The sequence below is a fragment of the Scleropages formosus genome, chromosome 1, assembly GCF_900964775.1.
Source record: "Scleropages formosus chromosome 1, fSclFor1.1, whole genome shotgun sequence".
NCBI classification, from domain to species: domain Eukaryota; kingdom Metazoa; phylum Chordata; class Actinopteri; order Osteoglossiformes; family Osteoglossidae; genus Scleropages; species Scleropages formosus.
Genome location: NC_041806.1, coordinates 45887623 through 45912379, shown reverse-complemented (window position 1 = coordinate 45912379; position 24757 = coordinate 45887623). Strand labels below are relative to the sequence as shown.

The 24757-nt window shown below is 43.3% G+C and overlaps 1 protein-coding gene across 18 annotated transcripts in view; it reads left to right on the top strand.

Moving 5' to 3' along the window:
- Positions 1–13399: 13399 nt before the first annotated feature.
- Positions 13400–24757, top strand: part of afdna (afadin, adherens junction formation factor a) — an 84141-nt gene continuing 72783 nt past the window's right edge. For 11 of the 18 annotated variants that reach the window (XM_018742492.2, XM_018742490.2, XM_018742489.2 and 8 more), the window contains exon 1: positions 13401–13812. In XM_018742492.2, the coding sequence (XP_018598008.2) occupies positions 13711–13812 (102 nt within the window). In that variant the 5' untranslated portion in view covers positions 13401–13710. Of the gene's footprint in view, positions 13813–24757 lie in introns of all 18 variants that reach the window. The other 7 variants (XM_018742480.2, XM_018742477.2, XM_018742475.2 and 4 more) reach the window with 2 other exon arrangements.

Genomic DNA, 24757 nt, shown 5'->3' with positions numbered 1-24757 from the left:
GTTTATTGGGGCATTTATTTATAATTTGGAATAGGAGAAAAAGTAAATCATGCAAAAAATTGAATGAAATAAAATTAATTCTTTTTTCCAAATGTAGCCTTTAACATGACATGGAAAGCAAGGTTTTCACATATAGTCCTAAGTTTGCTACTACAAGTGCGGGTGTGATTCAGAAAAACTTTCCAGATATGTGCGCAACTCAAAAAAGTACAGTATAGATAGTATAGTACAGTATAAAGTATAGAGACAATCAAATTTTTTAAAGAATTTTTTTTAGGTATTTTCCAGGAATAAACAACGAAAAAGTAAATCCAAATAAAAAATATGCTAACATGAAGGGCTGATTTTACTTTGTTCCGTTCAGTACCAGGCCAGCCTGAGCGCCGAGTACAACGTTCAGTAAAGGTTAAGTGCCCTTTGATCCAGTGAGGCCGCGGAGGACAGGTCAGTCGAGGCGAAGCTCGAGCCCCGTGGCCCGAAGGCCGCGCGATCATCGCAGCGGCCGCGCTCGGTGCCGGGGCATGTCCTCCAGGGAGGAGGGATGCAGGCTGGCCTCCCGTCATCCTGCTCCTCATCGAACCAGCGGAGGGGAACGAGCTCTTTAGGCAGAGCGCCGCTCCCCTCGGGCCTCCTGCTGGGTCAGCGACCGCAGGGCATCACCTCACTGTTCGATACACACTTTCATTCAGTGCGCCATTCTGCTATCTAGTGCTATTGCCACATGGTACATGAGATTAACATTTAAAAATGTATGAAGAGAGAAGCTTTCATGTTCATCATGGCCCCCCCTCCCTTGGTTTCACAGCTCCATGCTGACAGTTTAGCACGTAATCAGATACAAACTGTCACTGAGGCTTCTTAATCTGTCGCTGCTCCTTGACCTGTAGCAAAGAGAGGCGGCGACAGGAACAAATCCATCTGCATAGAGAGGGATGTAAAACTAGGAACTCTTCTCGTGTTTATTTTGTGTGGTAAACCCAGCTTTACACCACAGTCTCTGTGGAGACAGTGATGGTCCTTCTCTAACCCTTGGGGTTGGGGGAGGTGGACACACACACACACACACACACACACACACATTATCTCACTGTCCCAGGGGTTGGTGAGCTGGAGACCAGAGTAAAAGTAACAGACCAAAACTGTATAAAAATAATTCACATTAAGGAAATTATCCCTGGGGCGTGGTGCTACAGTGGGTTTGGCCTGTGCCTGCTCTCTGGTGGGTCTGTGGTTCGAGTCCCGCTTAGGGAGCCTTGTGATGGACTGGTGTCCCGTCCTGGGTGTGTCTCCTCCCTCTCCAGCCTTACGCTCTGTGTTGCTGGATTAGGCTCCGGCTCCCCGCAACCCTGTATGGGACAAGCAGTTCACATGATGTGTGTGTGTGTGTGTGTGTGTGTGTGTGTGTGTGTGTGTGTGTGATGTGATACAGTAAAAATGATCCAGATGTAAAAAATGGTGTGTAACTAATTCTAACCGTATAACATTTTACATTTTTCATTCATTTTTCAGTCGTAAATCTAACAGTAAGTTGCTATGGAGAAAATCAGTTAAATAATATCTCATTTCTCACTGTGTCTTTCAGACTTCAGTACATATTGGAGCACACACATCATCTGAAACCACTTGTCCCATAGAGGGTCGCGGGGAGCCGGAGCCTTACCCGACAACACAGGGTGTGGGGCTGGAGGGGGAGGGGACACCCCCAGGACAGGACGCCAGTCCATCGCAAGGCACCCCAAGCGGGACTCAAACCCCCGACCCACCAGAGAGCAGGACCCGGTCAAACCCACTGCGCCACTGCACGCCCCGAGATATTGGAGCTTTCCTTCTGTACCTCACTGAGGCTTAACTACAGTTAACCGTTTTCGTGTTACACACGCAGAGTCACGTGGTGTTATTGTTCTTCTGTGTTTTACGATGTTTCTGGAAGTATTCCAGCAGCAAAGCGATGTTGTGGGTAAAGATCCCACAATGTTATTCTCTTTCCCTTCCTACGTCCTTTTTTGCGTAGCTGGCAAAGCGAACCTGAACCTGAACCATACATTAATTTACCTCGGCAGCTCTCTTTTATGTAATAATAGCATCTGCTCTCCCAGATTTGTCGGAAGCAAACCACCAAAGGGCAAAGCCAGCACGCAAACACCTTCGAGATCAGGTTCGAGAGGGATGTGTTTGCTGGAACAGATGTGGCACAACTGCAGTGTCACATCAGAGTCGCCCCTAATAGCAGATCCGAAATAAAATACGTCTCAAGGTTTGAGTCTTCGGCTAAATGCTCACCGGGTGGGGGGGGGGGGTGGGATTTTTCATTTTGTTTCACTCTATCAGTGTACCTTTGTGCTTTTAACCTCCATTGTTCAGCATACCAGCATTACCACATAATAGTAGAGGAAACACTTCCCTCCTCCTCTTTTCTTGTTTCCCATTCTTGGTTCTCTGTGTTTGTGTTCTTAGGAAATGTTTTCATTCAAAACATAGATACAGTTTACAGCTTCACAATTTACCAGATCAGGCAGGTGGAAATTATATTAAAAGCTTTCGTGTTATGAAACTCAGTTTTCAACAGTGATGCATGTCAGCGTCAACCCGACGGCTCTTCGACATCAAATCTCATAAAATGAGGCAGCACATTGTTCTGATATCATTATAGCTATATGTCATCTTTCAGATCTTTGATCAACATCCTTGTCCCTTCACTTTTTCAATAGATCTAGCATATAAAGAAGAGTAATCAATAAGTGGTTAAGCATTTAGATCCCACTGCTGTGTCATTTCATTGCAAGTTCCAGCTGAAAATTTGAATATCTCGAGAACACGCCCATAGACGCCAAAGTGTCTCACCTATTGGGGTGGTTTATTATAAATGGAACATTATGGAGGACAATAAATCATATGCGAACATTAATGATTCAGCTGTGTCTGCACACACAGTTTTAATTTGTTTCCAAGCCAGACCACAAAAAAATCATTTGGGCAAACAGTCTGAGAAGGGAGTTTATGCTGTCCTGTAATAACAACACTACAGTACCATGGTATTTCCTGAAATAATACGCTGGAAGTGTCCCAAGAAAACTCACACACACACACATTGTCTGAAACTGCGGTGAACCAGAGCTTGACCCGGCAACATAGGGTGCAAGGCTGTAGGGGGAAGGGACACATCCAGGATGGGACGCCAGTCCGTCGCGAGGCACCCCAAGCAGGACTTGAACCTCAGACCCACCGGAGAGCAGAACCCACCGCCCCCCCCAAGATAACTGTTCTATGGAAATAATCATTGAAATGTGTTGGGCACAGCAGCGCACTTCTGTTATTCCTCAGCTCAGAAAAACACATTTTTTATGCAGCCACACCCAGTCGGAGAAACACACACACACACACATTTTCAGAACCGCTTGTCCCATACGGGGTCACGGGGAACCGGAGCCTACCCGGCAACACAGGGCGTAAGGCCGGAGAGGGAAGGGGACACACCCAGGACGGGACGCCAGTCCGTCGCAAGGCACCCCAAGCGGGACTCGAACCCCAGACCCACCGAAGAGGAGGACTGCGGTCCAACCCACTGCGCCACCGCACCCCCTGTGTCGGAGAAACAATGAAACCATAAAGGCTGCATGGCAGAAACATCCATCTCATGTTGGATGGTGTGCTTCAAATCCTCAGGATGTACCTAAAGTCATTTCATCTGGAATGAAGTGAGTGGAATTAGTTCTTTCTCAGAACCATTGGGCCCAGTGTGCCCAGTGAGGAGTTCAAGTAAGGGTGGGGTTTCTGAAAAAGGAACAAGACCCTGAATTCAAACTCCAGTAAACCAGCGCCTACATTCCATCTTCCCTGAAGGCAGCTGGACGTGCTTCTCTCCACCCTCACTAGAGCCGACACGCAGTCCTCAGTCCGCGGCAGAACTCAGCTGGAGCTTTGCGGGGGTGTCGACCAGGGTGCGATTGCCTTCTTGCTAATTAGTCTCCCTGGGTTTGTCTTCCACCACTCGCAGATGGCCAAGCCTGCTCCAGCAGACAAAAACAAAGCTGTTCAGGTTCTGCACGTTGGCCTGCAGCATGGCAGTGCGACATGTCTGCGCTCAGTGTTTCCCTGGAGGAAGTGAAACCTTCCTGGTCATAGAGGTTCCTGGATGTTCCCTAGAAAAATTCACACAATGTCACTGTAGACATGTAAAGATTTAGATGCTTTGGGTAAATGATTCTGCCTCTCCAGATGTCAGAAATCGTGATCCGCCTTGACCAGCCTCAAGAAAGGGGACCAAAATTCACAATAATGGTAAACAATTAATCTCATAATTTAAATTTCTGCTTCATATTTAAGAGATATGTGGTACAGTTAGTAAGTAAGTCTGACCGTCGTGTAACGCTGCTGTGGTTGCAAGCCATCGGCTCATGTGTGGCACATGGAGAACGTATTGCAGGTCTATCATAACCACCACGGCGTCATGTGGTGGCCATTTCATTCAAATGCACAAAAACAAGGTCTCTAGTAGGATTTTAATCAGCAACCTTTTGGCTATGAGGTTGTGATTTAAGCCACTGCGCTTTGTGTGAATTGCACATTAAAACATATTTCAGAAATGATCATTCAGGTGAAACTTTATGTGCGGAAAATAAATATGCATAAATATGCATATATATCTTAGCAGCTGGCAGGAGGTAAGTGATGACATCACTTTCCATGCCATCACTTGTTGCTAAGGAACAGAAGGCAGTCATAAACAATGGAAAAATATTATCCCATCGTGGTTAGGAATTCTGGGCCCCTACGGAATGAGCTCCATCTTCATTCACTTAGAACACGACACGAAACACCCATCTTAAGCCTGTGGGGAAAAATCTTGTGAATCAGACCCAATAGCAGGAAATAAAACTAATGAGCAAATACAATTTTCCCTTTAATGGTAGATTAAAGAGGAAAAAAGTTCCAAAGCACAATCCTTGAGGAAGGAACCCTGGTAACCAACTGCTGCATGGTTATAACTGATAATGCTTTGATCTTAAAATTTAAAACATGGTAATTTTGTCAAAGGTCATATGTATTAATTTTGGCCAACGGGTAGTGCGGTAACTAAGGAAACTGGACTTCAGGTTTGAAGGGCTGATCTGTTTTATCTTAACCCTAATTGCTTTAGTGAAGCAGCTGCATTAATAAATAAAATGTAGAAAAATATGTGTACAGTGTGTAGATGGTAGAGGGGAGAGCAGCGGGGCACGGGGTGGCGTGGTAGTGCGACGGGCTTGGCCAGGTCCTGCTCTCTGGTGGGTCGGAGGTTCGAGTCCTGCTTAGGGTGCCTTGCGGTGGACTGGCATCTCATCCTAGGTGTGTCCCCTCCCCCTCCAGCCTTGCCCCCTGTGTTATCGGGTTAGGCTCTGGTTCACTGTGACCCCGCTCGGGACAAGCGGTTTCAGACAGTGTGTGTGGATGGTTTGATGGGAGGATCTGCAAAGCAGCTACATACTGTCATTAAATCTGTAGTGTAGATTCATTGCGATTTGTGTTTGTGCAGCCACTGAAATTTAACGCTGTCACATGACTCTCTAGCAATGAATATCCAATCACTTTTCATGTTTATTATGGTACTTCACAAATAATGAGGGTCTGATATTCTCAGCCTATCAAAGCCAACAACAATTTTGCTGATGGATGTTGCAACTTTAGTGCACATTTTGCTGACAGGCTACTGCTGCGAGAGCAAACCCATCTGCTGACGAGCTGCAATTGCTGCACCGCGACGACGTTGCTGCGATGAGCGATCACGCTGGGTATGCGTCCCCCCCTCACCTCCACGTGCTGTACAGTGGGAGTGCGGAAGCTAGACTGCAGCATCCAGGGCTTCACCAGTGGCAACCTGCGCTACTGGATGAGATGTCTAAGGAGAATGGTGCCAGGGTGACCTTACACAGCAGGATGTGTTGTTTTGAGATGCCTGTCAAGCCATCATGGCAGATAAATCACAGCAGCAGCCCTGTGGCAGACACAACTCACCCTCTCCCAATGGATGGAAGTGATTTCAATGTTTAAAAACCCTGGATTGTCCGGGCAGGCAGTCAACATTGTTTCTTTGTTCAACAATTGACTTTGTGAGAGTGGGATTGGCCATCCCAAGGTTCTGCTTGAGGTCCACTCCTTGGCCAAGCCTCTTGCTTGACCTCTGGAATGCAGTGTCATTGCTATTTATTTATTTCTTTAGCAGAAATAGTCTCATGTGGAGGGAGGGCCGTTGCCTGAATTCAGTATAAGAGGGTAAATACCACAGGTGGGTGAGCACCTCCATTGCAGGAGCTTCATGTATGATGCCCTTATCAATATACTTCTTCTTATTTGTGGGTCTTAACTTTGCTTTCCGTGAGTTTAACTTTTTACCCCCTTCGAGACATACCAAAGGAACTGATTCTAAGCGTGTATCTCAGCCGCGCAACAGCAACATCTCTTCTGGGATGCAAACGAGCAAATTCAGGTCTTCAACCAATTCCCTTGTGAAATTATTGCAGAAACAGAAAAAAAAGTCTATTATTTAGCTGATGCCCTTTTCCAAAGGAAATTACAATGTTAGTTTTGGTTGTCAAGCTTGTTCTAATTATTTACCCATTTGCACAGCTAGCTAATTTTACTGTTTCAGTTTAGGGTAAGTACCTTGATCAAGGGTATTACAGCTAGAGGCAGTTTTGGAGCACAGGTCCATTGAACACAAGGCAGCAGTTCTAACCACTATGCCACCTGCTGGCACACACCTGGGTTCATCAAATTTTGGCTCAGTTTTAAGTGTCTCGTCATAAACAAACAACAAATTGTTACATTTCCAATAAGAAATATAAAGTCTGTAAAGTCTTACAAACTGATGTTCCCAATTAGCAGAATGACAAGTTTCTCGATATTAATTTCTCTGTTAGCAGCTAGCAAATTTTTTTCTTTCTTTTTCCAAATTCATTTATTCATTTGTGGAGCTATAAAGATGAAAATGGCAGAAAAAGAGTACGGGTGAGAAACGCTTGTGAATTTACAAATTTTGGGAAGAACGCGTAATCCACATTTTGTCGGTCTCTGCGCCAAAGAGCCCAAGCGGAAACCGCAAAAGGAAACCATACTACCAGACTGCTCTGCCTCTTCCTGTTTCACATGATGTTATCTGTGAACAGCTTGTGGTGACTACTGACCTCACATTACCCACCTCATAAACGCACAATCTAAAACGTCAGCGCAAAAGGGGCAACCTGGGCATGGACCCCAGCAGATCCCAGATCAACGGGCTGTACAATACTACTCCCTAGCTAGCTAGCCTTCACAATAAATGTTCAAAGGAATAAAACCTATTCACGGCACAATATAGATGTCAGAGCAGTGAAATCAATGCAAATCTTTTATAATAAAAACACTAAATGCACTATTTGCCACGATTTCTCTCCATGGCAGCCTTTTATTTTTCAAACTGTATCACAGCAGTGCTTCACCTGGGTGTAGCTTGTAACTGAAAAGGTAAATGATTTTTTATTTTAACACACGTGCTTGATACGGAAAGATCCAGCGTTTTTGACCTCTTTGTCCACAGCTGTCCCTGAAAGTGTAAAAATTTGGATCAGCCAGCCTCCGAAATCTCGTCTAGACCCACGGCATTCACACCACAGTTGCTACGCTAGCTAGCAGCAGGCCTTTTCTATATTTTTGTGTTCCAGAAATAAGCACAGCACATGCAAAACCCGTCAGCCAACTCCCTTCAGAATTGTGATTAACATTTAAATTCTTATCAAACCCCAGACACACTCGTCCTGCACTCCCCATCTGCCGTTGCCTTGGAAACTGACCAAGCAGCGCTAAACAGGTCTCCCTACGCGCCATCTGTCGAGCAGGTGATTGTTACTTTAATTTTCTTTCCTAAAAATATACTCTAATGTAACAGTTATATTTGGTCTCTCAACAAAAAAAGAAATTAAAAAGCTATGTTTAATGCACCTTTAAATATATTTTGTTCTGCTGATTTTTTTCTGCCTCCCTCATTTATCTTTGAAGACAGTTCTTTATGGGAATTGCTTGGATAAAATACCCAACAGCACGTTCGGGGAAAAGTCACTTCAGACGAAAGGACGCGCAGATAATGAAATAAAAAAAGACAATGACAGTGTCGTATATGACAGAAATTGCATTTGTTGCTTTAGATAGCATTTTCTGGATTGAAATGTAGTTCATAAGAGGACAGCTCTGAGAGGGAGCAGTGTTTTGGAATCTCTCCACATTGCTGATGCTCGTGTGGGATGGCAGCACGATGTGACCGAGGAAAGACCTCGGTGCTGAAGTGGTAGCTTCGGCTTTTGTAGAATCAACGCAATGGGGCAGACTGCATGATGCTGTCCAGCTGCTGCTGTCTATCGCTGAGTCCGGGGGACATGTAAAGGCCTTGTTGAAGACGCTCATGGAAGTCTCCTTGAGACTTGAAACTTTGTGACCTATTCCCGATAACTTAAATGAGCAGGAGCTCTGTAACTGGTGGAACTGAATTAAGGACCAAGACAACAAGTTACACATATATTGAATGTTATTTGGACCTGTGACAACAAGAAAACAAATGGTGTGACAAAATCATGGGCGGACATTGACAAACCTAATGGAAATGTGGTACGGTGGCACAGTGAGTAGCGTTGCTGTCTCACAGCAGCTGGGTGGTGCGAGAGGATGTGGGTTCGATCCCTGCTCAGTCTGTGTGGAGTTTACATGTTCTCCTTGCGTCTGTGTGGGTTTCTTCTGGGTGCTCTGGTTTCCTCCCACACTCCAAAGACATGCTGTTCAAGTTCACCCATAATGTGTGAGTGACAGAGAGTGTGTTCCACTGATGTATGGATGAGTGACCCATTGTAAGTAGTGTATCTAGCAGTGTAAGTCACCTTGGTGAATAAGGTGTGTGGGCTCATAACACTACATAGAGTTCATTGGAAGTCGCTTTGGAGAAAAGTGTCTGCTAAACAAATAAATGCAAATGCACCGATTCAGGACATGACCAGTCCTGGAAACCTTCATATCATATGTAGGGTATTCTGCTACTTCCTAGTTGGTCTACAAGTTTAAATGAGCAAGTCTGATGCGTTCCCAAATGAAATGGGATTGAGGCTCCTTCTCCCTGGAAACCACTGGTTTGTGGTCCTTTCATATAAATTGTAGAGAATTTGAACAATATAAATGAGCTCGGGTAGATTGAGCTGAAGGAGTGTAAATCAACGGATCCTTGTGACAGAGTCATATAAATAGTGGATAATATAAAATACACTGTACTGTTTATATACAAACTACATAAACAACAGCACTGGTGGCATAGTTTAGAAAATGTAATGTTCCATAGGGAAAGGTGCTTAACCTGAATTGCGTCAGTAAATACAAATTAGTGCACTGTCTATGAAACACACTTTTCCTTGCCATGCAGTGGCTATTATCCCCTATTTCCCTTACCCTCCAAAACAGGTAAACGGAGCCCTCAGGCTCAGTTTAAGGTGGGAACGGTGCATCAGTGTATGCTGATGTGCAGGAAAATGCTTTCTCCTACCTGGATGTCAACACACACAATCTGCCATTTCCTTCAAGGGTCTCAAGCCTGCCATTCAAACTCGAGTAGCCGTCTTAGCGCGGAGCGGATGCCTTCGCTTGGACTTCAAAGAGCAGATCCCAGCGCTTGCTAATTTTTTGTTATTGGATTAATAAAGAACGGTTTCATCTGTTCACTTGAGATAATTAAACTATTGGTTTCATATTGACATTTTGCTTCAGCTTCCTTGACGTGACAGTACTGCTGGTGAACTGAACACTGTGTCATAATAATAATTAGCTTTAGAGCCTTAAATACCCTGCCGTGTCAGCCTATTATTGTATCTACGCCACTGCAGAACATCCTTATTTCTCAGAATACACTCTGCCCTTGAAATGTGTGAAAAAGCTATTCAGTCAGTGCCCATTTTAAAATAGATAGAACATGCAATCAGAAGATTCCAGGTTTGAATCCCTGCGCTGCTAAAGAACCCTTGATCAAGGTGCTTAGCCTGAGCTGATACAGTAATAATAATACCCTGCTGTATAAATCTTTGTAAAGTTGATTATCTAATACAATAAGCAGTCTGGAACACAGAAAAATAAGAACAGTAGAAGCAATATCTGGAACTTTTTATCAGAGACCCAACCAATGTCAACAACCACTTGTCCCAAGCAGGGTCACAGTGAGTTGGAGCCTATTCCAGAGACATTGGGTGCAAGGCTGAAGAGGTGGGACACACCCTGGATAGGACACCAGTCCATTGGAGGGCCACACTAGGTACCCAAGCAAAGGTACTATAGCAATTGCAGGGAAAGCACTTTGCTAGAGGGCACCACAGGTATCAATCCGGCAACCTTCGGAACCAAAGGCAGCCGCCCCTACAAGAGACCCATCATGTGCAACGCGGAACAAGTAGCAGTGAAAGTAAAGTTACGGTCTGCAGATTCACAAAGAAAATAACAATATGGTTTTCATTTATTGTTGAATGCGATTCTAAATGGTTTCTGTATGTTCCTTTGTTATGTTCTGGTGGTCAAGAGTCAGACAGTACAAAGTCAAGAGCAGCTAAAACACAGACTCATTGCAGCCTCCCTATTGTATCAAATACATCACAGTCATTCAAACAAGGCAGCTGATAGTGTAGGAGTTAAAGCTGCTGCTGAGAAAGAAATTTCCTTTCTTCACTCAGACACATAGATACTTTTCAGGACAACATCGGATGATGGGAGAGCTCTGTACAGCTGGATGTCTCCCCGATGGGTTTGCGTTGCCTCCTTTTATTTGCAAGCTCATACATAGGTCATCATAATGTGTAGCGACACTTTTGAAACTTCCCTTGCATCCGACGCAAAAGCGATCTCCTCTTGACTAAAGTGCGTCGGGACATCAACAGTCAACAACAAACTTTCTTTTGCGTTTAGTTTCCCTATCAACATTTTTCATTGCGTTAAACAGACAGCATACACTTTCTGGACATCTTACCTTCTACATCACACTAGAACATATTAATCACTTGAAAATATTAACAATTTTTCACACCACACTGCCTTGGGATCCAAGGTTTGCTGGTTCAAATGTCCCCTACTACTGTAGTACCCTTGGACAAAATACTTAAAATGACCCAGCTGTATAAATGAATTAATAGTTGTAAGATACTTTGGAGAGAAGCACCAGGTAAATGTCATGATCAAATTCCTACTCTGCTAGGGTGAATATTTATGGATCGTTACACACTCATTACTGGGACAATTCCAAACCTTTGCCTCTGATATGACACAAAGCAGAATGGATGGCACAGAGCATTTTTTGGGACTCAAGACACACTGACAGTGCACACATCGTTATTTCACACTGCTGATGAATCTGTTCCTCTGTGCAAGGACGTCCTTTTTGCTGAGCCCGATATCTCTGAATACTGATGCTGTATAGCGGTCCATGGCGTGAGACCATACAGGCTGCCCCAAGTGCAGCGTCTTTTGTTCAGTGGTCCATTTGCAGGTGAACATTTGTTGTATTTCAAATCCATGAAGCTGCCTGCTGCATAGCCAGTGTCCTCAGGATGGCGAAGGGCATCATTCTGATCTTCAGCAGCCAGAGAAGTGATTCAGGAGGTGAGTCTCAAAATGTGAAATTCAGCACAACTGTGTGAAACATACCATCCAGAGATATTATTCTTCTGACATGGTGTCTCCATACCAAATAGTAAGACTCGCCATTGAAACACTTAGTCCTTAGTCATGAGTGATTTGGGACCACTTAAACTAGAGGATCATTCTTTCAGTCATGACAAACTGAGATGAGCAATTCCTCTGGTGGGTCACATTTCCAAACCACATACACAATATTTATGAGTTTGGACATATTGACCATTCTGCGGCGAGCTGACATGATTTGCGGAAGAAACTCAAATTTATCAAGAATTGCAGGTTAACAAAACTGTTTTGAGATCTTCATTTAATGAAGTGACGTACTAAATCGGGTCTGTTGGACACAGGGAATAGTCTACATCTGTCCAGAACACAACAATAAAAACAGTCGATGTTACAGGATGCAGAATGTAAATAATTTGCAGCCTGTTAAATTACTTGCTTTCTGTTTTTCTATTATAGTTTTGATTTTATATCATCATTTTATCATAATTCATGCTGTGTATTCTAGAGGTGTGGTTGTGCAGCAGGCTTGGCTGGGTCCTGCTCTCTGGCGGGTCTGGGGTTCGAATCCTGCTTCGGGTGCCTTGCAATGGACTGGCGTTCCGTCCTGGGTGTGTCTCCTCCCCCTCCAGACTTGCGCCCTGTGTTACCGGGTTAGGCTTCGGCTCGCCGCGACCCAGCTCGGGACAAGTGGTTTCAGCCTGTATGTGTTCCAATTTTTATTTTGTTGGTATATTTGATATCCAACCATGTATAAAAGTATGAATTCTAAGTGATATAGGCGTGCTTTTAAAAGTACGATTTCTGTTGTGTTTTGAATTTGATTTGAGACAGGATGTATCTCTAAAAATAAATGCTTACACATGATTTTGTACATTGCTCTGTATCTTTCTCAGTTTTTTTTCCCCTCATATCACTGATATCCCCATTGCAGGAGCGTCCGAACACAGCGTCTCCCACACCCAACAGGAAACATCTGCAGCGTGACGGGTCCGAGGCCCTCCCGGACCAGCTCGGCCCTGGTGTGTTGCCATCACGGGCGTTCACACACCCAACCTGGTACAGCTTCTCTCCTGCTGTTTGTCTTGTGGTTTGGCCACCCAAACCCGGCCCAGAGAGGGTCTTTGCTGTGCTCCCGCTAAGGATAAACCCTGATCCAGTGAGGTGCAGAGATTTATCTGTTTGGGTGCTAAAATCTGACAGCGTGGCCCTGTAAATGTTATCTTTCCTCTATAATAACATTTGTCAGCTCCAGAGGGAGTGGCCGTGTGAGGCCTGTTCTGCGGTGACAAAGGAGTGTGACATACAACACAGGCCTGTTCAGTGCAGTCGTCACGCACTGGAGAGGAGAAGGCTATGGTGGTCGGGGGGGGGGGGGTGGCAGGGTGCTTCACCATCATGTGGTGGAGGTTCTACAACTAGAAGTTAACAAAAATGTAAAATACACTAATTAATTTTAGCAGTGTAAAGGCAGGTCATACGGTTAAAATATATGTACATTTATTAAGCAGAAATGTTCGACTGTATCACACAAGGAATAAGAAAGGTCCAGTAAAAAGACTAGGAAACATAAACGTATTTTACAGAACTGGCTGCTATTCACGTGCTAAACGCGGCGAATCGACGTGCGGGTGCGCGGCGTATTGTAAAGACTGGGCGTAAACGCGCATGGGCTGAGCGTCGCTCTGCTAGGCTGGGGACGGCGCGAGCGAGCGAGAGAGAGAGAGAGAGAGCGCGCGCGCGAGGATCGCGTAAAGCGATAAGGGAACCAGGGGAGTGAGAACGAGGGAGCGAGTGCGAGCGGAGCAGAGGGAACGCGGAAACGGCAGGAGCGCGAGCGGTGAACGCGCCTGGTTACCGCAAGCGCCGACGGGGATCACAGCGAGAGACACCTCGAAAGCACGACTCCCCTTTTTGTGGGGGAAGAAGAAAATAAAGAATCTTGCCTGGGTTTAGACGCGACCTCTTTCTTTGTTGTGGACAAAGGGATTTAAACATTTTTTTTTTTCCTGCCGCGGCAGAAACAGGCGCCGCTGGAGATCGAGCATGTCGGGGAGCAGGGAGGAGGAGCGGCGCAAACTGGCCGACATCATAAACCACTGGAACGCCAACCGGCTCGACCTGTTCGAGATCAGCCAGCCCACCGAGGTGAGCCCGCGGTCCGCCGGGGCGTCGCAGGCCCCGCCGGGCCAGCAGCCCCGGCCGGTGACGGTTCAAGCCCCATCATCATGATAGTGCCGGTGACGGTCTGCCCGGGAAAAACCAAGGCCGATTCTCCTCAGCGAATTCCCAGCAGTGAGCGCTAACCGCGGTTCTCCAACCGGTTCTGCGTGCAGCTGGCTGCACCGCGGAGCGCCGGCCGTCCTCAGTCAGCGCGCCTCGCTCTCCGGCTAGTTAGCCGTTAGCCTGGCGGTCAGCAGAGGGTTCGTTGACCGCTTAGGCGCGACGCGACAAGCGACTGTTGACTATTAGCTTTCTAGCTAACCGGGAGCTAAGCGAACAAGTGCACGGAGCGGATCATTAACTGCACATTTTATCCCCTGGTACACCTGAGTTGCAGTGTACACCCTGGATTGGCAAGATGAAGAGCCCTTGGCTTGTAAAATGTGGGTTTGTGTGCAGTTGAGAGGCAGCTCCTGGTTAGCTTGACTAGGTTAGTGGTAACTAAGTTAGTTAGTTAGTAGCCCGGGTGGTCAGTTTGCTGACCAGTGTGTGGTCGGTCACTGTGGAGCTGTTGCAGAGCGAGGCGGGCCCACACATTATATATATATATATAATCTGATCTCATTTCTTTTTTATACTTATGCATCGCTGGGTTCAATACAGTAGTGTGATGGAGGTTTGTCATGCTTGTTCTTCCACGGAAAGAGAGCGTTTTTGAAAACATCTCGCTAGCATTAGCCACCTGGAATGTGATGGATAGGGTTTTGAAGATAACCTTTCGAAAGTCATTGACTCAATGTCAAGATCAGAACTGCTTTAAAATGAGAGAATTTCCATTGGAGCAGATGTCCCAGTGCTGGTTTGAAATGCAATAAAATCACAAAAAGCAGCAGATTTTGTTTTGATCTCTACTGGGTTGCTGTGCTTGGACCTGTTGTTGTGAAGATGAGTCCCTCCAGTCACCTTCCCAGCATTAATTTAACTGATCCTTTGTTTCGAATCAATTAACAATGTTAGGCTTGTAAAGTAAGCTTCTTAAAATGATTTAGCCATTATACGTTTGTGCATTCCTGCTGTATTTATTTAGGGCGAGTACCTTTTCTAACAGCACTACAGCAAGACTGGGATTCAAACCCACGTCCTTTGGTGACACAGAACAGCTCTAACCACAATGCATCAACCTACTGTGTCAGATGAGTTTTTTTTGGTTTGTGGTCCCTTTTTTTAAAAAAAGAAAAAAAAAAAAAAAAACCTTTTAATATAGGGGGATGCAAAAAAGAGTGTGTTCTCTATAAATAATGGCTTGACCTCAGTTATAATTGAACTGCTGTCATGTTCATGAATGTGACTTTGAGTGACAGTTGACTACAGACCAAAGATGGGTTCCTTTTCTCATTTTTCCATGTCATTTACTACACATTTAGAGCTCTGTTCTGACACTTAACATTTTTTTTGCACTGCCCTTGAGATTGAATTAAATCCTGTTTATATTAGAAGTCCTGTTTTGACCTATTGACCTATTGCAGTACATTTTTGAACTGCACAGCTAGATAGTGACTCCTTAATATACCTGAAAAAATGTATATTTCAGTGTCTGAACATGTAAAATACCTACCACAGGCACACATGTCATTTTGCTCGGTTTGTCATATTTCTGTGCTCAGCAAACGCTTCTGAACAAACAGAGCAGTATGCTGAATGAACGAGCAGTGAAGTGGATGTTAATATTGTCGCCTTTCTGTGTAACTGAAGGACTCGGTGATGGTTGCGTTAAATTCCTTGAGGGACGACTGGTTTTTCCTCAGCTGGTCAGAGTTGTCATAAATTTGCTCTTTAAGTCTCTTACACTTGGTGTAAATGAGTCCCAGTTGTATCAAGAGTTTATTGTAAACATGTACAGTACTTTGTAACTTGAACAGCTGTTTTCAGAAACCCAAAATTGGCATGCTTCATAAGAGTGTTGGTTTTATTTGGTAATTTTTTGCATTAAAGCTTAAGCAAAACACTTGGGTACGCTGTACCTTACTTGGTCGGATTCTTTAGTTTTATTCTGGTGTCAGTTTTGTGTGTAAATAATGGTCCTTTTGAGGCAAGGAGAGCACACAAATGGCATTTGGTTCGGGTGATATTGAGCACTGCCTGGTTAGTTATAGTTCAGCCATTTGTGGTCAGTGGTCTGGAATTGTGGGATGGCGTTAAGGTCAGCTGACACTGGCCTCGGTGGGGGAGTCTTAAAGTAGCTCATATCTTTGGGGGGTCTCTGTCATCTCCAATCCAAACTAAGTGCTTTGCCAACAAGGAAACAAGCAAATTGATTAAAAGCAATTACTCATTAGGGATTATCTTGCTCAGTGAAGTTGCTCAGATTTGTTCAGTGTTTTCCCTACAAGAGTGCGCCATTTTTAAGTAGATAACTTTGTCTTCAGCACTTTTGTTGGCTAAAAGATACAGGTAGTCATTATTTTGATTAAACTATTGAAGAATAATACTGCATTACTGCCATATCTAATGAAAGGGGTTCTTTGGACAAGCCATTCAAATCTGATTAAGTGCTACAGGCAGAGCTGTTTTTTTTTTTTTTTTTTTTTAATAGTGGAGGCAGAGAGCAAAACAACATTATTGCAGCATATTTTATTTGCTTGCCTGCTTGCTTGAGCTTAACCCACGTTTTGTTATAATCTGGCCAAATGTTGAGTTTGCTTAACCAATTTTATATATGCAGGAGGAAATTTTTCAACAGCAATGTGAAAATGATTCAGGCAACTTTGAATTGCTCCAGATTTTTATCACACCCGGGGATAGATGCCATAATTAACAGCCTGTTTTGGGCCATTAACACTTGATACTGTGAAGAGGTGAAATTGCAGTAAAAATTCCTCGAGTTATACAAACCTGTGATCTTGTCTAGAAAGATAACAGATGTTTGATTGGTCATTATTTATTAGAAGCGGCAAGCCACATTTTTGGAAGACTTCCTGCTTAAGGACTTGCAGTGTTGTTGTTTACAAACTACATTATCTTCACCCAGAGGCCCATAGCATGTTACGTTCAGCTGCTTGTGGTTTCCAGCACTCTATGAGGAATTTGGAATATAGGTTGCATTTTCAGATCATCTAAAGCATCCAGATTAGGGTGTGAATCAGCATCTAACTGTCAGAGTGGTATGGACTGGCTTTTGTTTTGGAAGGTGGAGTGAAGATAGGGAGTTTTCCCTGTCCTTTTAGGGATGCCTGTGGTAACTTTTAAACACAAGCATCTAGTGGTAACTGCTGACAATGAGACTCAAGTGGAGTTTATCCAAATAGCAGAGATTTAAGAGCCTAAAACAAGCAGCATTTTTATGTCCAGTGTTGTATTGATTCACATTAAGTGGACGACAGTATAGGAAAGGGGAAGAAATGTTTGACAGACTAATATTGTGACGAAATTGAAAGGACGGTCTGAACTGCAAACTCCGTCTTACCATTTGAAAAAAGGATTGGCCAGTTGTTTTTGTGAAGATGTCCTACTTTCCTGCCATTAAAGTTCATGGACAGCAGTCTCTGTTCCTTCTCAAACTGCCCTCATCTGGAGCCTTATTCTTTTTCAGAGGATAAGGATTTCATGTTGTAATTTTGTGTCCACCTTGCATGAGCAAGGGTAGAGTGCATTTTTGGAGCTTATTGCCATTTTGTTGGGCTTGGAAAGGTAGGGTCTTATCACGCAACTTTTAATTTTTCTAATTTTGTTCTGAAAATAACTTATCCACGCATGAATTGAAAAGAACAACAGTGTGTTTTTTCATTGCTGTCTTTACTGTAATGGAAATGGGGTGTTTTAGTTGAGCTTTATTTTTTGCCCTTGGTTTCCTGCAGTTATGGAATTGCATCTGTTTTAAAAAAAAAAAAAAAGTAGCATGTCGTGGCTAACATCTTTGAAACTTATCTAAGTTTACTATGCAGTGTCCCTTTTAACTAAGGCTGGTGACAGCTGAGAATTGGTTGAATCATTGTACTATTCCAGTAACTGCCACGTCAGACAAACTTTCTCTTCTCTAACACACTTGCCCTTTGTATTGTATTGTTATTTTTGCTTCTTTTCTCACAGTTACTTTGCAGGTGACTTTGTGTTGCCATTGCTGGTTTCCTTTCATTTTTTTTCTTCACTGGGTTGTAGCACAGTTTGATTCAGGAGGTAAATAAAACTAAAATTTATGGCATACTTTGAGGACATGATTGTACCTTTCATCAAAGTGTTATTGCAGACATTTTGTTTTGCTCCCCAATTAAAATTGCACCGACACGCTAAGCTATGTATTAAGTTGTCCTGCAAAGATCTGCACAGCTGAAGGACACCAGAGCCTGTTTTTCTTTTTTAAACCTTTCGCATCCCTTTATGGGCCACACTTTTGGTGGCTATTTGTCCTGATGTATATGATTAAGTCTGAGATCTTTTAGCGGATGTTAGCCATTAGGATGTTACTGACAGTCAGAGCCCAGAATCTCCTGTTGGAACAGTGTTTTAAAATGGTGTTAGTGTGAAGACCTGAGACTTTGTATCTGGACAAATGATTGTTCTGTTTGAATGCTGTGAAGTGAAAACGGAAAGTAAACCATGGCAAGAGGCCAACCTTATTCAAACTTGAGGCGCTTTGCAGTACATTAATTTGTAACATTTCTCATGTAGGTGTGGATCTCAGATAGCTTTTATATTCCTTTAAAGCTTCTTGGGAGTATTCAGGATACCTTTCTCTTGATACTGTAGTCTGGAAAGAAAGGCAGTTTATAAGCATCAGGATGTTCCTGTCAGGCCTTTCTGTCCTTGGTTTAGGTCTTGGGGACACACGTGATTGTCTGTGTTCTGTCTGTCTGCACAGGTCAGTTTTTCCGCATGCTGTTTCTGTGGGACAGTATTTTGAGTTTTGCTACTATTCTCAGCCATCATATGCACTATGAGGGTCATGTACAAAGGAAAACTGCTACAATGGCTTTTGAAAAATATACCCTTTTTCATGCACTGGACTTCACTTCAATTCAATATAGCTGAATTTTTGCCTGGTCAGTCATTTTACTCCAAATACAGGTATTTGATTCACTGGTTGTTTTGAACTTTGTTCTTCAAACGCATTCTTTCGTAATAAAACCAGCTACTGTTTCCTGTCACATCAACAATCACAGCCCTCCATTAAGGTAAATTCATCAAAACTGAAATAACAGATCCATTACTAATATTAATTAATTTAGCTGGCACTTTTCTCAGAAGCAACTGAGCATTAAGCTACTTTCAGTTATTTACCAGTTTATACGCAGGTTAATTTTTACTGGAGAAATTCAAGGTAAGTGCATTGCTCAAAAGTACTACAGCAGGAGCCAGGAACACACCTTTGTTGGAAATACTACCTGTAACGGTATAGTGTCTGCATGCTTAGCAGAAGTGCCTTTGTATCGAGTAGAGAGCTTTGACTAATTTTTTCCTGATAAACCAAAAGTGATAGGGCACCTGCTACATCCTTTCTAGTTAACACAAATTTTAATACAGTGCGGTTCCCCCCCGATTTGCTCTCCAGTGTCAGCTTACAAACTATTGGGAAGATAATGCTTTAATGCTGCCAAATTTACATTTTGTTAACCTTTGTTTGTGCAGTTATAGTCCAAGACACATACTTTCAAATTATTATAATTTGACTTTGAGGAGTTTAATTCCCCTACTTTGGCTTATCACACATTTCTTCACACATATGAGGACTACAGTTGGAAACTTTTTGCCTCTTGACAGCTGAGCAGTGTGAACCATTTATGTGTTCATTGAGCAAACTCTACTCCAGAGCAACTCGGTGATTAACTAGTGTTTAGCCTTTTTATCCAAGGTGACACACAATGCTAGATATGCTACACTGAACTCCCTATTATCAGTTACCCATTTATACAGCAGAGCAGCTTTCACACAAATTATTACACACACTCTATACCTTACAAGGCATTTTTTCATGAGCAAATTATCTTTGTAAGCCAGGCAAAGACTGTAATGGCCTTGCAGTGTACAACTCAAATCCAGCAGTGACTTGAGAGCTGGCTACAGCTTAGTGTTTGCTTGCTGTAAACATGAGTGTTGAATGACATGTTTTGCTGCATTATAGATCACTTGGAGTCAGGCTTTTAGGTGTGAATGTAGCAAAGCTGCAAAGGACTTCAGTGCCCCTCAAAGTCTGTCTTTAAAAATGGTAGCCACAGCAATGGATGTGCGATTGATGTCAGATCTGTGTTTCCCAGGGTTCAAAGAGAGAATGTTGACACTGAGCTCAAGTTAAAGCTAAACTAAAAGCATTGTTTCCTTCCATGCCAATGGTAAATAATTGTAATGCCACTCAACTAGATCTGTCTTTGACGGCTCCCATTTAGAGAAGGTTCATGTTTGCGAAGTCCAGGTCTTCATTCGAAGGAAGCTCAAAGAATGTTGGTAAGTGTTAACTTCAATGGGAAGTAGTGGTGTTTGGGGGCCTTTTTGCTTGGAATTTGGATGACTGGTGGTGTTCAAAGGGGGTTTTATCTTAGCTGATGATTTTTAAGTACCATTGGCTAGGTTGTTTGGATTAAATATTTGCATTTGGATTTTATGGGGTCTGTTGTGGACCATCATTCTTTTGGCACACATTCATTCACCTAAATGCACACCTGTTCTTCTCATCTGCCTTCTTGACATGTACAGTGTTGGTATCGGAGCATAACGAAGCACTCGGCTTCTGCAATCTCAATGCAAGCTCCTGTTAGAATGGCTTGTTGCTTTGTACTTTGTTTTCCTCATTGACTTCTTTATACATGTACCTATTAATTGCTCTGCTGAGAACTAGACCTGCCTCAGCCCATTGTCATCATAGGCCACTGGATTCCCCTCAGATAAGGTGGCCATTTATAAATGAAATACACCAGCCTTGCAGTTGTGTTATCCTTTCCAGCATATTTCTCATAATTCCTACTGGTGTGTCATGTGCTGAGACCCCAAGCCAAATGGTTATGCTGCCTAGGTTGGGTGCTTTTGTGCCCCTTCTGCTTGTTCTTCTCCCCTAGTAGATTCTTCATTCTGTTGTCATTTGCTGTACTTGGATTCTGTGGAAGTAGAGACTTAAATTATGGTGGAAAACTTGACATCATTGTGAATGAGTTTCAGTGCATATCTTCTGCTTGGATGACACTTCTGTCTATTGGTGTCTCTACCGTCCTTGACTTCCTACTTCCTAGCTCACATTTGAAGACCTAAATTGATGAGCTAAAGACAGCTTAGCTTTTATGACATGGACTCCCTTTTAAATGATCTGTTTAGATATCTTGGGAGCATGAGCCATATATGCTAAATGTATTATACTGGATCTGGTGATGGTCTGTAAAGAATTTCCTGGTGTTTGTGAATTACTAAAATGCATACATCAATTTATGTAGTTGTAATGGTACAATGTCCTGTTCTATAAAATGTTGCACAGTTTCTTCTGTGAGATGTCTACTACTTAAGGGTTTCCTGGGGCTTTGTATGAGACCTTTTTGCAGAATAAAACTTATGTTCTCATCAAGCCCAAATCTTACTTTGTTGTACAGAGCAGTTTAAAAAAAAAAAAAAAAAAAAAAACTATGAGAAGATGGATGTACTAATAGGCCCCCTTTAATTTCCCGTGAGGAACACGCAAGTGGTCACTTTAGGTGACATCTGTGCGACGCGTGGTTACTGGTCACAAGGATTGTCACACAGAGCATGCCTAGGCCCCTAGTGCCCAACACATTTTCATTGGTCACTGCATCTGTCCCTCAGCATATGTGTTCATTCACTCTTCGCCCTGACTCTGGGAATCACCAGTGTTATCAGGAGAGATTTGCATGATTGGTTCTGTTAACAGCTTCTGAATTTTCCCATTGCCATTCTTTCAGTGATTTGAAGTTTGCTTACTCTTGTCTTGTAACAGATGTATTGTCATCAAATTTTTTGCATGTGGAAAACTTGCACTGTATGGCGACTAGTTTGCTCACCAAGGGGAAATTCAGCTCTCACTCTTCCTGACTGTTTTCCTGATTTGGGGGGACAGTTGTTCCAATGTGCTTGATTTCTTCATGCATACACCTTGGCCAGATATTTTGTGGTGTCTGTTGCGTGGTGGAATGTAACACTTTTTTTTTTTACTCTTCTTCAGTGACACTGATTGGACAACTTGTTCAGTCTGTAGATGTTAGTGGTACAGTAGCCTTTCTGAGCACTTCCACTTTTAGTACTCCCACCATGATGTCTGTTTCTCTGTACAGCTTTTTAAACAGGGACCTTCTACTGCCAGTGTATTTATAACTGCAGATGTTGCCATCCTTACCATAAAATTTGAGTTAGAAGGTAAACCTTCTCATTGACTTGTCAAACAATGTCAACTTTGGCCTTCAAGTTCTGTAAGGTTTCTGATACATCTACTATCCTACATATGATTGTCTCATATATATATATATATAAAAATAAAAACACTTGTTTGTTTTTTTTTCTGTTCACTATTCCTGTGGTATAGTATTGAGTATGGTTATCACCGCATCCAGTAATAAATTTATTTATTAACCTTGGGTTTGGTCCTCTCCATGTGTCACAATGCATATCTGCAAGTTTTATATTTTTCAGTATAAGGCTGAAAGCTGCAAAGCAGAGTTTCAGTGGTCACCTTGGTATGGATTTCTGGCATAGCCTGGCTAACCTTTTGATGCTGTGATGTGTATATGTGGTCTGGTCATTGTATGTATCATCAGTGATGGCATAATTGCAGTGCTGGAGAAGCCCAGTGGTGCAGTAGGCTGTACTGGTGCATCATAGCACTTATGCTGTGGTTTTGGATCTGGTTTCATAGCTGAAACCTGGCTCCATGTGTCCATGTAGTGTTTGCATGTTTTCTCTTTGTTCATGTGGATTTCCACCCCTAATTCAAGACTTCAGATTGCACATAGCCTTACTTCATGTAACACTAGATGATGATAATGCTGATTTTCCTACTGTCTCTTAATTTTATGCTTTTGAGTTTGCAACCCAAGGTTGATGGTGCTTCAGTTTAAGCATGGCAGATCATGCATTGGTTAACTGACCTTCTCAGTAGTTCATGGCCGTACAGTCCTCTTGCATGGAGCTTTGCTCCAGGAGTTATCACTGATTTGCTATGGAAATTGTCTTGTTTCTTGTGGAGGGTTTTGTCTGTGGTGCAGAAACTCCACTTCTGTTTGTATAAAGCAGGCCTAGCTTGAAGCATTAAGCAGTCCTTAGCCTTATGTGTGTTGTGTTATAGGTTTTTATGTGATGAATTGTATGCCACTTTGGAGTGAAATGTATGTCAAATGAACAAATGTTAATCTATTCTACTTTTGTAATCGTTCACCTGACACATTCAGACCTATTAAGATTCAACTTAAGTTAAATAGGACAATAATAGACAGAACTGACCAACTTGTTAACCTCATTGACAAAAAGCAAGCAATATAAGTGAAAGAAACTTTGCACTTTTGTGTGTTCTTTCAAGCTCCAAAGATTAACAAGCCAGGAAGCCCCTTTTGGCAGCAATGACGCACAAGATGTCACTGCCTTATATTTACAAGTGCAGCGTTAGCTGGGCTCATGTTTGTTATAGAAGCCTGGCAGAGGAAGCGCTGAAGCATCAGTCCAGTTGCTGTGGGCTCTCCTGACAGGAAAAGCTCTCTTTTTGCAGGAAAGTGAGGAGGGAGGTGACTGGCCCAGTGTCTCTGATGTGGAAGATAACCAGGGGCATCCTGTGGGGGAGAGAAGGGAGGGTTAGGAGAGAGGAGGTTGTTGCTGGTTTGGTACTGATAATTCTGGAATGATATGGGCTTCAGTGGACTCGATCCTCCATTGGGACCTACCCTCCCATTTACAGAGACGGCTTAGTCGTCCCTTCCGAGATTTCCAAACAGCTCATAAATCAAAGCAGGGCTTCCATGTTGGCCTGTCTGCCCTGTGCACTGTTCTTGAAATCTCAGTGTATAAAAGTGGTGTAGGGGTATAGCTGACTTGAGAATTCTTCACTGCTTTATGCTTTATGAACCTTGTGTGCTATGAAATGCAGGTTTAGAATGTTTGAGAAAGGATTTGTGTTGAATACTCTGCTAGACAGCAGTTTAGCCCTGAATAACTCTGTACATCTGTTGCTTCTCCCTGTCTGCTGCCTTCTTATGTGTGTATTTATGTATACTTTTCATTTCCCACCCTGGACTCATCTGATAAATCATGAGATGGAGCCTGAGATGGCAGCCAGTTCTGTTCCCATTGAAAATTTGACTAAGCGCAGAGGAGTGCATTGCAATAATATTGAAGCAGGGCAGACAATGCACATCTCTGAAATTATCACTGGTTTCCAAGCAGAACCCAGTTTCTTGGTCCAAAGCTTGCACCCAGCCCAAAAATGCCTTTGGCAGAAAAGCAAGACCTCTCTTGACACAGATGTCTTTGTTTTGTTTTCAAACCTACAGAATGCCCCTAATGGTAGTCTGCAGTGTTGGGATCGAACCTGGAGCAATGGGCTTGGTGGTCTTAAAGCATCATGAAGCAGGAACAGCTGTGTCGGTTGAATGGCTTTGGGCGTGCCACATTGCTGTAGCGATGTGGTCAGGGCCTCGGGACATCTCCCCAGAGTTCACTGGGCCTGAACAGGACCTGAGCTGTCTGGTTCTGGTGCATTGTTGGAGGCTAGGTGTTGGCCTGCCAGATCCTCAGCTGGCTTGCTCGCTCAACAGAAATTAGTTCCATATGGCACATGTCATGCAGAAGCTGGGTGTGACGGTCTTGATACTGTTTGGAGTGAATAACTTGCGTAACTTATTGTGAACTACTGTTTTGCAGAGGAAACTCGAGCCCTTTTAGGTGGAAATATTTCTTTTGTAGGATTATTGTTGTTGAAACATTTTTTTCATGAAACATTTGAAATGGTTTAACTATA